The following is an 18,488-nucleotide window of genomic DNA, read 5'->3' as shown; positions in this document are numbered from 1 at the left end:
GCCCAAAAATCACTGCAAATTCATCTTGACATGCACATGTATAAGAATAGGAAAGAGAGAAATAGAGTACCGATTGCTAAGCGAGCAATCTGCTTGTGAACCTTTTTTCTTTTTGGTGCCCACTAGCACTGGCTACCGGTTGCCACTGCTGTAGCTTCTTCACTTTCGAAAATGGACGTAATGTATCATGCTAGTCAAAGGGGATCTGGACGGATCATGGGCTGAAGCCCATAGAATACATTAAAAATTAATCAATTTTTGAGAAACTAATACATTTTTTTAATGAAAAAAATTATAAATTTCAGTATTATTCTTTGTACTAAATATTGAATGAAATTTTAATTTTGTTAGTTTAAAATTATGAATTTATATATTATTGGCTAGCACGTGGCAATTGTCAAATAAAAAGAAACTTGCATATTATCCAATAAAAAAGGCTTTATTCACAAAAACATAGGAATAGTTTTATTTAATAATTTTAAAAGGTTTGTGGAACAAAATAATTAAAAATTTATGAAAAATTATATTATTATTATTAAATTCAATCATATATTCTTTTATTCATTATATTATTTCTCCCTTTTAATAATTAAATTCAATCATAAATCTTGAAATTTATGGGCCTAATTTTCAATATTATTGAGTATGGAATTATATGATAGAGTTTTATACGACGCGTCATGCATAAGAAAAATGTCTACAATATACTAAATGGCTAAGCAAAACATATTTAAAAATATTTTACACATTGCATTTGTCATATCAGTGTCACAGAAAAGACAGAACATTTTTATTCATTATTTTAATTTTTGTATTCATTTAAGTTATTTTAATTTAATACAGAAGAAAATTTATTTTATTATTTAATATATTATTATTGTTGTAGTAATAATAATAATAATTAACCAAGTCTCACTTGGATAAAAAAAGAAAAACAAGTCTCACAAATGGTATTTTATTTGAAATGGCAAAGTATTTTTAGATAAATTCAATTTCTTTTATAATTCTTTCTATTCATGTTTCTCTATAATATTAAAAAGAGTTCGTTAAATTATAAAAATAATGATTTATGGTAAATTGTCCTGAATTTATAATCTTGTATGGTTACTTTTTAACAATTATTTAATATTTTAATTTTCTTTAATCATTTGTCATATTTAAAATTAATATATTTTGTATCTGATGTAATTACTTAATATAAATATCGAGTGACATTTAATTAAATAATTTTTAAATAATTCTCACCTCAAAATCTTTTTCTATTAAAATTAAAATTAAAATAAATAAAAATTATATTATACCGATATATAATACGGACATTTCGGTGGTAAATATAACACACTCCGCTCTTAATTAATACACTTGAACAGCTAGGAAAAGCCCGGGCCCCCATCTATTACAATCTTCTTCCTTTGTCTCTTTCGCTGCGTCTCCAACAACCCCTTTGATTTCCACGAAAAGCTTCTCTTGAATTTGTGGGTACTTGACCAGATTCACCATGATCTATTGCAAGGCCGTGAAGGTAGTGTCTGTGCAAGCGTTAAGAAATTCGTTGCATAAAAAGTAACATTTTCATTTCCATTGAGCTTCCTTTTCTCATGGGGGAGTTGAAGATTTAAAAGTGTATCAACATATGATAAGATATAGTCATCACTTTCGTTGTTGGATTTGCTTAATTTCTCTTCATTCACCTTCATTCTTTCTCTAATTAATGGAATTAATACGTCTTTTTTATCCTTCCGGAGCTGCAAGAACTGTTATCAGCGTTTGCGAAACACAATTGTAGACTATCTTGGCCAGAAATTGAGTAAATTGAATATGCCACTATTCAAAAGTATAGCTCGCTCAACTCTCTCAATTTCTTCAATTTATTTTTTATCAAGCTTATTGCCAAAACACATGAGAACTACCAAGCAAACATGGCGTATTGAATACCAACCAAAACACAAACATGATTTTCAGATTTCGACTACGATTCAAAGCAGTTAACGAGGATTTGCAACATCCACTTTCGAGCGTGAGAACAGGACTTCACTCTTGAAGGATGAAGAAGTTCTGAAGTGAGATTTCGACAAAATAGGCGCCATGTAAGGCCATAAAAGGCAGTGTTAATGTTATATTGGTTGCTACTGGCGACTTTGCTGAAAGCAAGAGCCGAAGGCCGGTCAATAAAAATTGCACCATTTTGAATCAAGGCTTGGTGGGCAAGGTTGCGATCGACAACGAAGATTGGAAGGACGAGGGCTGATGTGGAGGGTGATAATAAGGAGCATTTTTTCAAATCATGCAAAAATAGAGAAATATTTTCAAAAACATGCAGGATCCGAAAATATTTTTGGATCCTGTGTGTCAACGGAGCGTGTTCGCCGGTCATACTGGCGAACACGCTTGTTCGACACCCATGGTGTCGAAGAAGGGAGAGTTCGACACCATGGATGTCGAACTCTGCTTTGCTGAGCTTGTTCGCCACTATGAGTGGCGAACAAGCTCGTCCGGGCCACGGGAGCAGTGCAATCTGCTCCCGTGGCACGCCAGCTTGGCAGAAAGAATTATTCGCCACTTAAAGTGGCAAACAATTCTGCTGCGTGGCATGTTCGCCACCTTGGGTGGCGAACATGCTCAAATATCAAAGCTTCGTCAGGGCGTCAGGGATTATCTTTTGACCAGAAGAAAAGTGTTCGCCACTACGGTGGCGAACACTTTTCTTCTGCATGCAGAGCCACGTGGGCCTGCATGCATAGGGGAGACGTTGGCATTTATTCTTCCTCTCCCACCCTCTCTTTCTTTTGAGCTTTCATTCTTCCTCTTCAGCACTGATTTTCCTCTCCGGCTCTTCACTTCTCCTCCTCTGGCTCTTCACTTCTCCTCCTCCGGCTCTTCGCATTGGCATAGATCACCACATCTTCTTCAACACACCGTTGATCAGGTTTTTCTAAATTTTTTTTTAATTTTAAAATATATATATATATTTTTTTACTTTATATATGAAAATGAAATAATAAATTAAAATAGTAAGATATATTAAATTTAAAATTAAAAAATATAAGATATTTCAGAATAAATAGTATTGTTAATATAATAGTTTTCAAATCATCCGTGTATTTCGTTTTTAATTTTTTTGATATTATTATTTATTTTATGTTTAAGTTTTTTTTAAATAATTTGTAATATGTAATGAAATTTAATTTTTTAATTAAATATAAAAAAATGTAATAAAATTTAACAGTTTTTGAAATATTGAATTAAAATGTTTAATAAAATTATTAAATTAATTAATTAATTAAATATTTATTTAATTGTTTTGATTAATAGTGTTAAATTTGTTGTGAGTTTATGATAGAATATTTGTTGTGAGTTTTGGGTAAAATATTTGTTGTTATTTTAGGATGGAATATTTGATGTGATATAATATTTGTTGTGATTTTTGGATGAAATATTTTTGAATTAGTAGTATTTATTGTGATTTTTTTTATATAATATGTATATTATTGTAGTGTTAAATTATGTTCCGTTATTTAGTGAATAAATGATATTTAAATATTGTTAGTGATTATGAATATAATGAAATTTGTTAATGTGTATCTGTTTAATATTTTATTGTGGTGTGATATTGTAAATGTAATTATAATTAAAATGATAATAAAATATAATAATTTTGTAAAAATAAAATAATGTAATTTTATAAAACATTTATTGGATATAGTAGTTATTGTGATATTTGGATAGAATACCTTTGAATTAGTAGTAATTATTTTTTGATTTTTTGATATAATATTTTTTAAATATGTATATTATTGTATTGTTAAATGAAGTAGTGTTATTTAGTGAATAATTGGTGTTTGAATATTGTATATAATTTTACATAATTAGGTATGGAGGAAAGACGCAATCGCCGTGACCGCCGTAATTATATTTTACCGGGTCCAAACGATCCATCCTTGCTATATGCACAAGCTGATCATCGGTCTGAGGCTATATGGCAAGGAAGTATGGAAGTTGGGGCAATTGCTTGCAGAAGGACGGGAACAATTTTACATTTGGACGACATTCCGGATCGAATAATACCTTACCTGCGACGAACTGGATTTTATGGGGTAATACGGTTAGGATATTTTGCATTGGATTGGCATCTAATTAGTGCCCTGGTGGAGCGGTGGCGACCAGAGACCCATACGTTTATGTTTCCCGAAGGGGAAATGACCATTACCCTTCAGGATGTAGGGTTAATAACCGGGTTGCCGGTCGATGGTGCAGCTGTTACAGGGCGTTCACGCCACCATTGGCCATCGTTGTGTGAGGCACTATTAGGTGTCGTTCCACCTAATAGTGCCCTAAGAGGTTGTTACTTGAAGATGGTATGGCTAGCTGAGGAGTTCAGTCAGCTTCCAGATGACCCCGATGAGGAGGTTGTGCAGAGGTTCGCACGCGCATACATCATGAGGGTTATTGGATCTATTTTTAGTGATACATCAGCTTCACGTGTGAACCTTATGTTTTTACCTCTGCTAGCCGACTTGGAGGAAGCCGGCAATTATAGCTGGGGTGGTGCATGTTTGGCATGGCTGTACAGACAGTTATGTAAGGCGACAAATCCTGAAGTTATGCAAATGGCAGGTCCATTGTTCATTCTCCAGATATGGGCATGGGACCGTATCACAGCAGTTTCGCCGACACTGTCCGTACGAGTACCACATCATGATGCTCCACTAGGCAGCAGGTATGTGTTATTACATTAATATTTTTAAATTTCTTTGTTATTGTAATATGTGAAGAAATATTTGATAGTACAATATATTGTGCAGGTGGAGTAATGCCAGGCAGATAACGGAGGTCATCACCCACGTACTCGTTGAGCTGCATTAGCACGCAGTGTGTCACTACAATACTGACTGAAAACATAGCATCTGCTTTGTTGATCCAAAAATGTTGTCCTCCGCGTATCAAAGTAATGGACACACTGGAAAAATATTTTTTCGACCATTGCCGTTATTGGCAACGCCCGAAATCCTTTCATCATGCCGTTTAGCGATTCTGCCATGTTCGTTGTCATGACGCCATACCTCTGTCCACCATCGTGCGATCTCGTCCATTTCTCTAAATTTATCTTAATTGCCCAATCGTATGATTCTGGGTGCACCTCCCGAATATTTTTCATTGCATCATAAAATTTTCTCTTCTGATTTTCATTTGCTGATATCAATAACAAGTTTATAAAAGTTAAATTACCACGAGTCATAAGTGAAATTAAATTTAAAATATTAAGTAAACTTTGTATTAAAACATGACACATACCTGCCTTGCGCAACGCTTCCTTTATTGCTGCATTTTTGAATGTCTTATTATAATTACTCAGAACATGTCTGATGCAGTAACGATGATGACCAGATGGAGGTTGCCACCAATCTTTCTGCATCGCCTTCAGAATTCCAGCATGGCGATCTGAAATTACGCACAAATCTTCTCGATTGGTCACGAAGATCCTTAAGCAATCCATAAACCATGACCAATTGTCACCGTCCTCCTTATCAACAATGGCAAAAGCCAATGGAAATAATTGATTATTTCCATCAAGTGCGGTTGCACACAGTATACATTCGGTATATTTTCCGTACAAGAATGTCCCATCGATTGAGATAACAGGTCTGCAATGTTTAAATCCCTCAATCGATTGCTTAAAAGCCCAGAACACACGGTCAAATACACGACACATCGGATTGAATCGCTCATTTATCCAATGTGGATTATCTTCGATCATGTATACTGTTTCTGGGTTAAAATGATGAAGAGCAGTCATGAATCTACGCAAACGACCGTATGATTCATCCCAACCCCCATAAAGCCGTGCAATTGCCTTCTGCTTAGCTTTTCATGTTTTCTGATAAGACGGCTCGTACCCAAATTTATCCCGCACTTCAGTTTGTAGGGCAGCAATTTTTATATCGGGCTGCTGTTCAATTAATGCAAATATGAATGAACAAATGAAATTCTCATCCAATTGGCTATGGTTTTTTGTTACCTGAGGATTTGTACACGTGTGCGGTCCATTATATCTCGTAATTTTCCATACATCCTCCCCTTCTTTCTTGGATGCTCGAAGTCTCCATGCACATCCACTGTCTTTGTCTTTACACTTTATAGAATACGTCTTCTCCCTTGTTTCATGATAACAGAATTGATGGTGATGTCTTAGATGATATTCTTTTGCAGCCGCAGCCACTGCATCTCTCGAAGAAAATATCATCCCAACTGAAAACTCTTTAGAAGGATCCCAAAAGTAACGACCTTCTGGCTTATCATAAGGATCCACCCTCAGCAAATCGAAGTCTATTTCTGCATATGGCGGAGGATGAACAACAGGCACAACAGGATTAGGAAATTGTGTGTTGTAATATCGAGACTCACTCCCAATATCCTCCTGTCCATTATCATCATCATCATCATCATCCTCAGTAGACATCCATGAATCATCGTCGTCCTCATCCTCGTACTCGTCCTCGTCCTCATTCTCTACTGTATCGGATAAATTAAATGACGGCCCTGCAAGACTATCACATAAACCATAATCATCAACTACATTTTACTCTTCACATGGTTCATCATTTGATACAACAGCAGTTCCAGATGGACCAATATCAGCATCCTCATTTGTAGTATCAACACAACGAAGTATCTTAATATATATTTCTATACCGGGTATACCACCAATTTGATACAAGTAATTAAACATACTAGACACATCATCTTCACCCCATATCTCCATACATTCAAATTGTAAGGATCCATCCACAATTGTAGGCTTTCTAAAACTAATCGTCTCTATAAATTCATTATTCTCGGATAATTCAATTGCACGAGCAATTTTACCGACCAATTGATTAAAACTTATCCGTTTACCCAATGAAATAATCTTTGAAAAACCTCCATCATAATCGTAACCATTACAATTATTTATAACATTACCATCCCAATGAATATTAGCGTATGCAGGAAGTGCCATTTCTCTGCAAAAAAAATTAATAATAAATAATTTTACCACCATTTACTATATACATAAAAAAAAAAGTAGAATATAAAATATTTAAAACTTACCTGCGTATCTTCTTTTGTATTCGAATCAATAAGAGTAGAAATAAAATTTTTGTGAGATAAAATGTAAATTTTGACTAATTTATAATTTATAGAGAAACCGGAAATGAAAATGATGTATAGAGGGATAGAGTGATTAGTATGCGTGATTTGTGATTGGGGGGTGATTGGTGGAATAATTTATAGAGAAACTTGAAATGGAAGTGATGTATAGAGTAATAGAGTAATTAGTAGGAGTGATTGTTGATTGGGGTTTAATTGGTAGAATAATTTATAGAGAGACCGAAAATAAAAGTGATGTATAAAGAGATAGAGATGATTGGCGATTGGGGGGTGAATGGTGGGAGAATTTATAGGCGAAGATGGGTTCTAGTTCGACACCACCACTGTCGAACTAGACTCACGGGCTGTAAAGGGCCACATGCATGCCCCTGCATGCATGCAGGGTACGGCCCTGCATCAGCTCTTCGCCAGCATGCATGTAGGGCCACATGCATGCCCCTGCGTGCATGCAGGGTACGGCCCTGCATCCGCTATTCGGCACTATTTCAAAATAAAAAAATAAAATTATTTTATTAAAATAATTTTAAAATAAAAATTATTAATATATTAAATATTTTTAAAAAATATAAATTTTATTATCTCTTAATTTATATTTATTTTAAAAATATTAAATTTTATTTTTAACAGTATAATAAATTTTAATTTTTTAAAAATAAAAATTTATATATATAATATTTTAATAATAAATAATTTTTTCATACACTATTTAAATTTATAAAATATTTTAATTTTAAAATTTATAAATTTACTAAATAATAGATTAGATAATTTAAATTTAAATATTATAATAATAATATTATTAAAAATTAATTTTATAATAAAATTAGAAATAAGTTATTAATTGATTGATGATTAAAAAATATATAATTTTAAGTATACAAAATAAATTTATTATTAATATATTTTAATTAATATCAATAAATATATTTTAATTTAGTATAAAATTTTATTAATTTTTCTAAATTTTTTAAATATATATTTATTTTAAAAATTTTATTTTTACAAGAATTTATTCGCCATCATCGCCAGCGAACAAATTCATGTGAACAAATTCCTGTGGTATCACATGCATGCAATTCACATGCATGCAATTGCATGCATGTGAAAAAAGTGTTCGCCACTAGAAGTGGCGAACACTTTTCATACACTATTTAAATTTATAAAATATTTTAATTTTAAAATATATAATAGATTAGATAATTTAAATTTAAATATTATAACAATAATATTATTAAAAATTAATTTTATAATAAAATTAAAAATAAGTTATTAATTGATTGATAATTAAAAAATATATAATTTTAAGTATACAAAATAAATTTAATATTAATATATTTTAATTAATATCAATAAATATATTTTAATTTAGTATAAAATTTTATTAATTTTTTTAAATTTTTTAAATATATATTTATTTTAAAAATTTTATTTTTACAAGAATTTGTTCGCCAGCGTGTGGTATCACATGCATGCAACTGCATGCATGTGAAAAAAGTGTTCGCCAGTCAACCCTTGTCAGGGATTCCTGACGAGGCTAGTGCATGTTCGCCACCTTGGATGGCGAACATGCCACGCAGCAGAATTGTTCGCCACTTTAAGTGGCGAACAATTCTTTCCGCCAAGCTGGCGTGCCACGGGAGCAGATTGCACTGCTCCCGTGGCCCGGACGAGCTTGTTCGCCACTCATAGTGGCGAACAAGCTCAGCAAAGCATCGTTCGACACTCATGGTGTCGAACTCTCCCTTATTCGACACCATGGGTGTCGAACAAGCGTGTTCGCCAATATGACCGGCGAACACGCTGCGTTGACATACAGGATCCGAAAATATTTTCGGATCCTGCATGTTTTTTAAAATATTTTTTCATTTTTGCATGATTTGAAAAAATGCTCTAATAAGGCCGAACTTGGCGTGGAGGGAACAAATGATGTGCTTAAGTTCGGTGAAGGATTTGCGGAGCCATAAAAAGTTGCCGATAATCGAGATGATCGAAAAATTAGGAGGGACTAAAGGGAGTAATAAGCTGGAGACATTTAAGGGTATTATCTAACTATAGTATTTAAGGATCACGAGAAACATTTTAATTGGTTTTAAGAATTATAAAAACTAATTAATGAATTTACTAATATTTAGATATTAAATAATAATTGACCTTTATATATACATAATAGATTATATAACTTTTCAATTCTACAGTTAATGTATCTATTTATAAATAATTCATGACTTATATTATAATGATATATATTCACATGATTACACACATGTAGAGTTTGGTTTTAATAATATCAAAATTTAATAAATATATATATTTAACTAATTTTTAATGCGTAAAAGTTAAAAGTGTGATATCCAGATATTGATGAATTTAGAAAAGTATCGCAATAAAAAAAAAGTCTCTTAAATAATACAAGATAAATCAAAGCAATAAAAGTTAAGTATATTTTTAGTATTAGATATAATAAAAGTTAAGTATATTTTTAGTATTAGATATAATAGAGTGAGTGATTTGATATACCAATATTAAATCTTAAAAATTTTACTCTCATTCAATTTAAATGTTTTTTGAAAAATGAATTTTTATTTTTAAAATTGAAAGAATAATATTTTGAAGTTTACTAAAATTAACTTATTTAAATTTTTCAAAAACTAAAATTAGATATCTAAGTTTAGATGCAGTATAAATTTAGATATCTATGTTTACATTTATTTTGACTAACTACTTTCAATTTATAAGTTTACTATTTCAGCATGCACATCTACGTCCTGTAGTTTTTCAAAATTTTGTTACAGTTAAACTATTATTACAGTTGAAAAGAAAAAATTTTCAAACACCTATTTAAGAAATCTATTCTCATTATAAATTCTTAATGAAAGTACTGATTTTTTTAGAATATTGAAAACTTGTCTTCTATCTTTTCATTGAAAAATCTAGTTTTTATTGTCAAATCTTCTCTCTCTTTAGCAGCATTCTATTGTAATTATTTTGAGTTGTCGAGAGTATTTCTTTCTGAATTAAAATCTATATAAGATTGATCAAGCGTGTATTTTCACTTGATAGAGGTTTTTAGCGCACCCATTAAAGTTTAGGTGAAAGTTTGAGAGGTGATTAAATGTGTAAAGGTCTACAAACACTTGGTAAACTTGTTGTTATAGTAAAGATTATTTTGATTGTGTAAAAGAAATTTACTAGAGCGAAAACTAAAGAAAGATTCTTAATTGAGTGGATGTAGATCGTTGTTAATTGAACCATTATAAACCGGTAGTGTTTGATTTTTCTTATTCTTAATTTATTTATATTCAATATTTAATATTTATGCAAGATATATGTTTTAACGTTGAAATGATGTTGATGAGAATGTATTGAAATTAGTTTGCTAATTTTATTTTTATTTCATATTATCATACACAATGTTAACAATATTTGATAATTTTGTAAACTTGATTTCAAAAAAGTATTTTAATTATTTGTTTTAAACAAATATCTATTCATACTAAAAATCAAGAAACTCAATTTTTCATTAAAATTTAAAATAAAAGATGAAAAATTGATAAAAGTGATCAATTCACCCCTTTTTAGTTATTTAATTGATTTGAGACGACATGCTTAATTTACTAAACACACATAACTGAGAGACCAACATTTCAAATTATTCTTCCAACACTACCAACAAATTAAAGCACTCAACAATTATTTGAAGGCTAAACTGTGTATCACCTGGCCTTCTGAAATGCATCTTCCTTAGGATCACGAAGGGTACCTAGCATCCAATCCATCCATATGGTGTAATGGCCATAATTGTGCCGATTTGTTGTATGATGGATTGTGTGATAGCCGGCACCCATAATAGGCCATACCTTGCCATGGATACAATCATGAATATTTGCTGTCCATATGGCCTCTGCGAAAAAGAGAGCTATATGTGACCTAAAATGTGTGGGAACGATGAACAAAGCTATAACATGGGGGACTGCTTGCACTACTCCATCGAGCGGTTGAAATGCCATACCTAAAACAAACCAATTAATCTCCTTTTGCAAATGAAAATGGTAGTAGAATTGAATTGAATTAGAAATTACCTGCAAAGGGAGAAAGAATATTGCGCTTGTTATACTTGTGATGAGTTACATGAAGATACTTGTAGAGAGGCTTTATATCGTGCATTTCTCTGTGCGCCCAGTAAACCAAAAACTCCACAACAACAAGATACGCAATTAAAGACGCGATGTAAGCAAGCCAGCCAACATCAGAAACTCTCGCAAAACATTTCGTCCACCCTTTTTCAACCATGTACTCTGAAACTGATGGGAGTGCACAGTACCATGGCATGGCCTTCATAGACACATATATTTGCAACAGCATGACTTTTGTTGTAGGAACGGCATCTGCAAAACATTCAATAGCTCATGCCAGTATGCTAGCTAAGGAAATTGAAAGAGTGCATAATTTAAAAAATTATTATCAAATCAATTTGAAAATATTTTCGAATTCTGTAAAAGTTGTGTTAGTGTGTTAGGCACCGTGAATGCCTAACAATCCTTTGTTCGGCATGCAATCATAGCTGAACAACATCGTCACCATTGTTGCCGAACAACAGAGCCTGAAATTCATGTGGACATGTTCGGCACTCTGTACATGCATGCATGAGACTCATGACTACATGCATGTAGTCATGCAGGGAAAATGCATTAAAAGAATAGTCTTCGGCTTTCGCATGCAGGTTTACGGACCTGTATGCACAGGAAACGTAAAAAACTTAATCAATAAATAATATTAATACTCCGGCGCTTTATATATTATTATAATATAAAAAAATTATTAATAATTTTAAATTAATTAAAAAAATTTATAAGATGGATTAAATAATTTCGAATTTTAATTTATTATATTTTAAAAAAATTTAAATTTTATTAACTTTTTAATTATATTTATTTTAAAAATATTAAATTTTATTAAATATTTAAAAAATATTTTAAAAAACTTAAACATAAAATATTATTATTATTACTCATCATTTTATATTTTATATAATATAAATCATTTTATATTTTATTATAATATAAAAAATAAAATATTTAAAATTATAAAATAATTAAAAAAAATTATAATCCTTGTGAAGTAATTCTTTTAGAAGTTAGAAGTTGCAAAGAATTCTCACTGGTCCTCATAAGAAATTTGAAATAATAATGTATGTAATTTTTATAATTTTAAAAAATGTATTAATTAATTCTTAAATTTGTAAAAAAATTAATAAATTAATATTTGTATATAAGATATTAAAAAATAAAGTTTTTTAAAAATTAAAATCCCCATCAATTAAACAATTAAATTAAAAAAAATTTAAATTTATTTTTATATAAACTTATATCTTAAAAATAAATAAATATTTATTTTTGAAAAAATATAATAATTTAAAATCAACCATATTATAATTTTATTAAATTATTTTATAATTTTAAATATTTTATTTTTTATATTATAATAAAATATAAAATGATGAGTATTAATAATAATATTTTATGTTTAAGTTTTTTTGAATATTTTTTTAATATTTAATAAAATTTAATATTTTTAAAATAAATATAATTAAAAAGTTAATAAAATTTATTTTTTTTAAATATAATAAATTAAAATCTGAAATTATTTAATTCATCGTACAAAATTTTTTAATTAATTTAAAATTATTAATAATTTTTTTATTATAATAATATATAAAAAGATAAATATTAATATTATTTATTGTTTAAGTTTTTTAATTTTCTGTGCATGCAGGTCCGTAAATCTGCATGCGAAAGAAAAGTCTTCGGCCCACATGCATGCAGTCATGAGTCTCATACATGCATGACTATGCATGTGGCCATGCATGTTTTTTGAAGTGGTGAACATGTTTTGAGTGCCGAACATGTCCATATTAGTATTTAACTCCATTGTTCGCCATCATTGGTGTCGAACGAATTCACATCACAATTTCATACAGTATAACTTATTTAAACACAACTCTTTAAAACATAGAATTTGAAAATATTTTTAAATTTTATCAAATAAGTGTGTTCGATAACAACATTCTTGACACACAGAATTCAAAATTAAAATTTCGAAATTATTTTAAGATTCCGTGTGATTTGATAATAATTTTTTAAATTATGCTCATATGAAAAAACGTCAAATAAGAAGAAGAAGCAGCAAAGGAAGATGCGGAGGCAGATATCATATCATATCAATCAGCTTAAAAATTCTCAACACAGGTCCAAAAATAAACATGTAAATAAGAAAACTGAAACGGAAAAACAAAAGTAAATTCAGAAATGGGAGCAATAAAATTTCATATGGTAATAAATTTTAGAAAGAAAAAAGGTTTCAAACTTCAACAACTGAACTGCTAAACAATCCGAATAACTTATTTCATATATACCTTTAGGGAGATTGACGTTGCGTTTCAGGTAATAAACATAAAAGGAGCAGAGGAACCCAGTAGTCAAGTACAGAAGGCTTCCAGCAATATAGTTGCGTAGCCACGCCTGGCAGAAGCGGGGAAGTGAGACCCACCAGCTGGATGGAAGCAGATGGCCCAACACGATGTTGTTATAAAGCGAGGTCTCTTCCAAGAATAAGTGCAGATACTTGTCTTCCATGGATAACGCACAGTCAAATCCTCCGGTGTATTGCCACCGGCAATTGTTACCGGGAGAGGGAGGACACTGTTTTTGAGGAGGAATGCTGTTTGGTTTAGGAGGAAAATAAGATTTTTAAAAATATTTAAAACTCCATTTCTTTCATAAAAAATATATTTTAAAAAATATTTTTTATATTTTTTGATATTTAGAATTTAAGATTTAAAATTTTATATATTTAAAATAAAAAATAAAATTTTTTTTATCTAATAGATCTTAAAAATAATAATCGATGATGGATTTATTAAAAAAATTTTTTATTAAAATTGATTGAGGCTAATAGTTAAAATTGAGATAAATGTGAAAAAATTAATTTTATTATTTAAATTTTAAATTTATAATATAAAATGTGAAAATTTATAATTTTTTTGGTCAATATACTTTAAATAAAAATTTGTCTTTTTATTAAAATGATTTGTTTAAGATAAATGATTGAGTATTTTCCTTTTTTTAATAAAATAAATATTTAATAAAAATATCTTATTTTATAGTAGGCTGTAATAAATTGAGATACATGTTGTGATACTAAAAAAATATATTTCTCTTTATCATTATTGCTTTGCTTTTAAAAAATATTTAAATAATAAATTCAAGAAAAATGATAAGTGGAAATAAATCATTTTTTGAGTACCAACTTTATAAATTTATGGTGTGATTTTAACTTTTCTTCATCTTCACATTTAAATGCTTTATTTTTCGTTTTTTTAAAAAATTTATTACTTTTTAGTCCCAACTAAATTTCATACAAGTTCATTTGAGGAAGATTATTGATTTTTGCGTCCATTATGTTATTAAATTAAATTTTCATAAATTATACGTTTGAGTTTAATAAAATCATGAATAAATGTATGATATTAATCAACTTAATTTATAATATTTGAGTTTTTTTTTTGAAATAGGGGTTGGGGGAGTCGAATCTTAGACCTCTCAGATCTATCAGGATGCACTTTTCACCAGACTAAGCCTCGGAGTACTTATAATATTTGAGTTATCTTTAAGTTATGATATCTCAAATTTAAATATAATTGAAGTCAAATAAAACAATATAATTGATTTTAAGACCCTTTAATTTTAAAATATTCTCATTTTGGCATTTTTTTTTAAATTTTATCTCATTATCTTCATAATAATTTAAAAAAAGATAATGTCCATAAAAATTTTACACTATCCACATTTTACTGTTGTACCTTTAATTTTTTTTAATAAAAGTATCTTATATTAATAATATTTTTATAATTATATCATCTGTTTATATTTTTTAATGAAATTTTTATTTTCAGCATAAAAAATTTATTAATTAATAAAAAAAATTTTAATTAGAGTAATATTTAAGCACTCCAAGACTTAGCCTGGTGGAAAGTGCATCTTGTAGTCTTGAAAGGTCTAAGATTCGACTCTCCCAACCCCTATTTCAAAAAAGAAAAAAGAGTAACATTTAAATTTAAAAATAAATATAAAGTAAAAAAAAATATATTTTATCTTGTAATTAATCCTAAAACATTTAGTTCAAAACAAATAATAGAAATACATATGGTGGAACAACTCTATTTAGGGTTTTATTTGTTAATATGAGAATTTCAGATATATTGATTTTTAACGTTAATTTTAAAGATAAATATAAACAGAGAGTATAATTATAAAAAAATTGATAATATATAGTATTTTTTTTTTTGAATTGGAAATTAGGATGGAGGAGTAGAACACGATACCTCTCAGATTTATTTTAATACACTTATCACCAGATTAAATTTGTGAGTGTAATAATATATAGTATTTTTATTAAAAAATTAATAAAAAATTATTAATATTATAAAAATTTATAATAATTTTAAAAAAGATAATGTCCATAACAATTTAAATTTATACGCTCTTTTTTATAATTGTATCTTTAATTTTTTTTAATAAAAATGTTCTATATTAATAATATTTTTATAATTATACTCTCCGTTTATATTTTTGTTAAAAATTAATAAAAAATTTATTTTAAGCATAAAAACCCCTTATAATTAGTTTAATACTTAAATCTAAAAATATATATAAAGACAAAAAAAATATTTTTTCATCTTGTAATTAAACTTACAACATTCAATTCAGGACAAGTAACAGAAATACAAATGATTGGAATAATTCTATTTAGATTTTTTTTTTTTTGTTAATCTGAAAGTTTTAATTGATTTTGAGCGTTAATTTTTAAAAGAAATGAAGAATGCTATTATAAAAAAATCGTTAGTATAAAGTATGTTATCGAAAAAAATATTAAGAATACAATTAAAGTATAAAATTTAAAATTTTTATGGGCATTTTCTTCTTTAAAAATACATGAAATCATGAGTTAATTGAAATTTAAATACTGTTATTTAAAATTTTATTATGAAATCATAAAAAATTATAAAATTTAATTTAAACTTTGAATAGTTTTATTCTTTTAATTATTGTTTAAATCATCAAGTTGCTTAATTAGTTGTGAAAGAATTGTCTTTGATGGTTAATTTATAGAGTAATATATATAAGATATTTTTCCAAAAAAAAAAGACCAAGTCATTTAAAAAATATTAATAATTTCAAAAAAAATTGAATACTTAATTATATATTCTGTTTTATCATGAGAGATTTCTAATTATTTTTTGTCAATGAAAAATTATAAAGAAAATTAACAGATATTAAAGAAAAATTATCTTAAATTTAATTTTAATATAATAAGAATGACAAATATTAAATTTAATTAGTTTTTGTTAATCAAGGTCGTCCTATGTAAGAGAAACTAAAAAAATATCCTCATTTTTTGTTATATAAATTAGTCGCTCATTCTAAACAAATCCCTAGCATCGTTTTTGCTTATTTGAGATTCTTGAAAAACCTTCACCTTCTCCAAAAGGTGAAAATGTCATTTTTTTTTACTGTTACAACGGACGAGTGAGATTATAGGTTGATGAATATTAACTATAGGCATGAACAAAAATAAATGGAGCAAGGATTTCATAGTTAAGTTGACCATACGGGTGACATCTCTAAGCTCACAGGACAAAGTCAGATAATGGCAGCAGCTGAAGGAACCCAGATTGAATAGAGAATTGTTGCAGGAGATAAAACTACTAAAGGTGAAAAATGATTATAAATTGCTCCATGAAAAGATAAAAAAGAGAATTTTGATTTTCCGTACTTTACCAATGTGGGATGCGGATATGCGAAAATAACTGAATATCACAATCGGGTAAGTTCCCAGTGAAAATTCTCCGACATTTCATGGAGTTAAGAGAAGTAAAACAGAAAAGAGAATGATGATTTTGGGTTCTCCCTGTGTGACAGCAAGAGAGAGATAGGTCCCTTTTTAGAGAATGAGATATCCCTTTTTTATGGTTAGTCCGGTATATAAATACTTTTGAATAAAATTGATGCCTCTAGTGCCATGTTCCCTTCTGATAGGGTAGGATTGTTTTTGTGCAGGTGCGTCAAACAGTACATTAATGATGGGTTATAAGATAATAAATGCAAAGCTAGCCAGTTTGTACCCTCTACATGCGCGCTTATGATTCATGTATTTAACCAAGGAGGCGACCAGCTCATAGGAGATTGACATCTTTATCCTGCCTTCATCAGGTCGCGTTGGATTCATCCGACCTACATAAAAATGATCTTCTTTCGATTACTGAGGTCGGACATATCGGCGTTCAAAACCTTATTATAGTATGGGCTTTTGAGGAGGTCGGTTTGTTTGTCTCCTCCGGTTTTTTAGGAGGTCGGCCTGTCCATTCCGAGTTTAGATAAACACAGAGTGTTGCTGGTCTGATTCTTTTTACTCAATAGATCGAACTTCTTAGTGTCCAGTCCGATCAGATGGAAAGACTTTCGATTCACGTGTATACTTGTCATGATCATGGGGTCCTATTTTTTATACGTTATTAGTTGCCCTTTTGCTTCTCCGATGGTTATTCATGACCATCGTAGAAGGCAACCCGTCCTGCTAATTCAATGCCACCTGTTCGTTTGGTTGATGCATATGAATTTCAAAGGGAAATGCAATAAATGAAATTGGACAATTTAACATAGACCGAACTGAGAGCGCAAATTTTATATCTTGATAATTATCCCTTTGGGAGATCTGATCTTAGTGGTCTTTTTTTATGAAAAGCCTGACCTTAGTAGTTTTTTCTTTTGGAATGTCCGACTTGGGTGCTCTACTCTTTTAGCCTTGCCTTTCCGACTTGACCTTAATGGTCTGCCCTTTTGGGTCTTCTTTTGAACATTTTACTTTAAAGCGTCTTCCGGACTTTAAGCCCTGGATCTTTTATTAAGCATTTCAACTTATTGATTTTACAAATAGTTTGGCTCTTTGCTAGGCTCTCTAGCCCTGAACATTTGTCTGAACTCTTTGGTTTTCTATATCATTCTAGACTTTTTAATCCTGACTATTTTTACGAACATTTTAGCTCTTTTTTATGTTTTTTACCCTTGATTTTTTTGTTCGATCTCTTATTGCTTTTATCGCATTTCGGACTCTTCTAGCCCTGAACCATAGTCCGAGCACTTTTGCTTTATGTTCTTTTATGGGCTTTCAGTCTAAATCTTCATCCGAGTTGTTTAGTTTTTTGTCTTTCCAGATTATTTAGCCTGACTCGTAATCCGAGCGCTTTTACTTTGTCATCTTCTGGGCTATTTGCCCTGAAGAAT

General features: G+C 29.5%; 1 protein-coding gene and 1 pseudogene across 1 annotated transcript; both read right to left on the bottom strand.

Moving 5' to 3' along the window:
* Nucleotides 1-1,352: 1,352 nt before the first annotated feature.
* Nucleotides 1,353-10,401, bottom strand: LOC110604188 (annotated as a pseudogene).
* Nucleotides 10,402-10,718: 317 nt separating this feature from the next.
* On the bottom strand, nucleotides 10,719-13,886 carry LOC110604160 (delta(7)-sterol-C5(6)-desaturase; the record flags this gene model as incomplete). Its single annotated transcript, XM_021742281.2, has 3 exons — nucleotides 10,719-11,158; nucleotides 11,229-11,534; nucleotides 13,562-13,886. Coding segments are annotated over 3 exons (927 nt in total), but the record flags the coding sequence as incomplete, so codon positions are not given.
* Between the last annotated feature and the right edge of the window lie 4,602 nt (nucleotides 13,887-18,488).

The sequence above is a fragment of the Manihot esculenta genome, chromosome 2 (genome assembly GCF_001659605.2).
Source record: "Manihot esculenta cultivar AM560-2 chromosome 2, M.esculenta_v8, whole genome shotgun sequence".
Classification (NCBI taxonomy): domain Eukaryota; kingdom Viridiplantae; phylum Streptophyta; class Magnoliopsida; order Malpighiales; family Euphorbiaceae; genus Manihot; species Manihot esculenta.
This window is presented reverse-complemented; position numbering and strand designations above follow the sequence as displayed.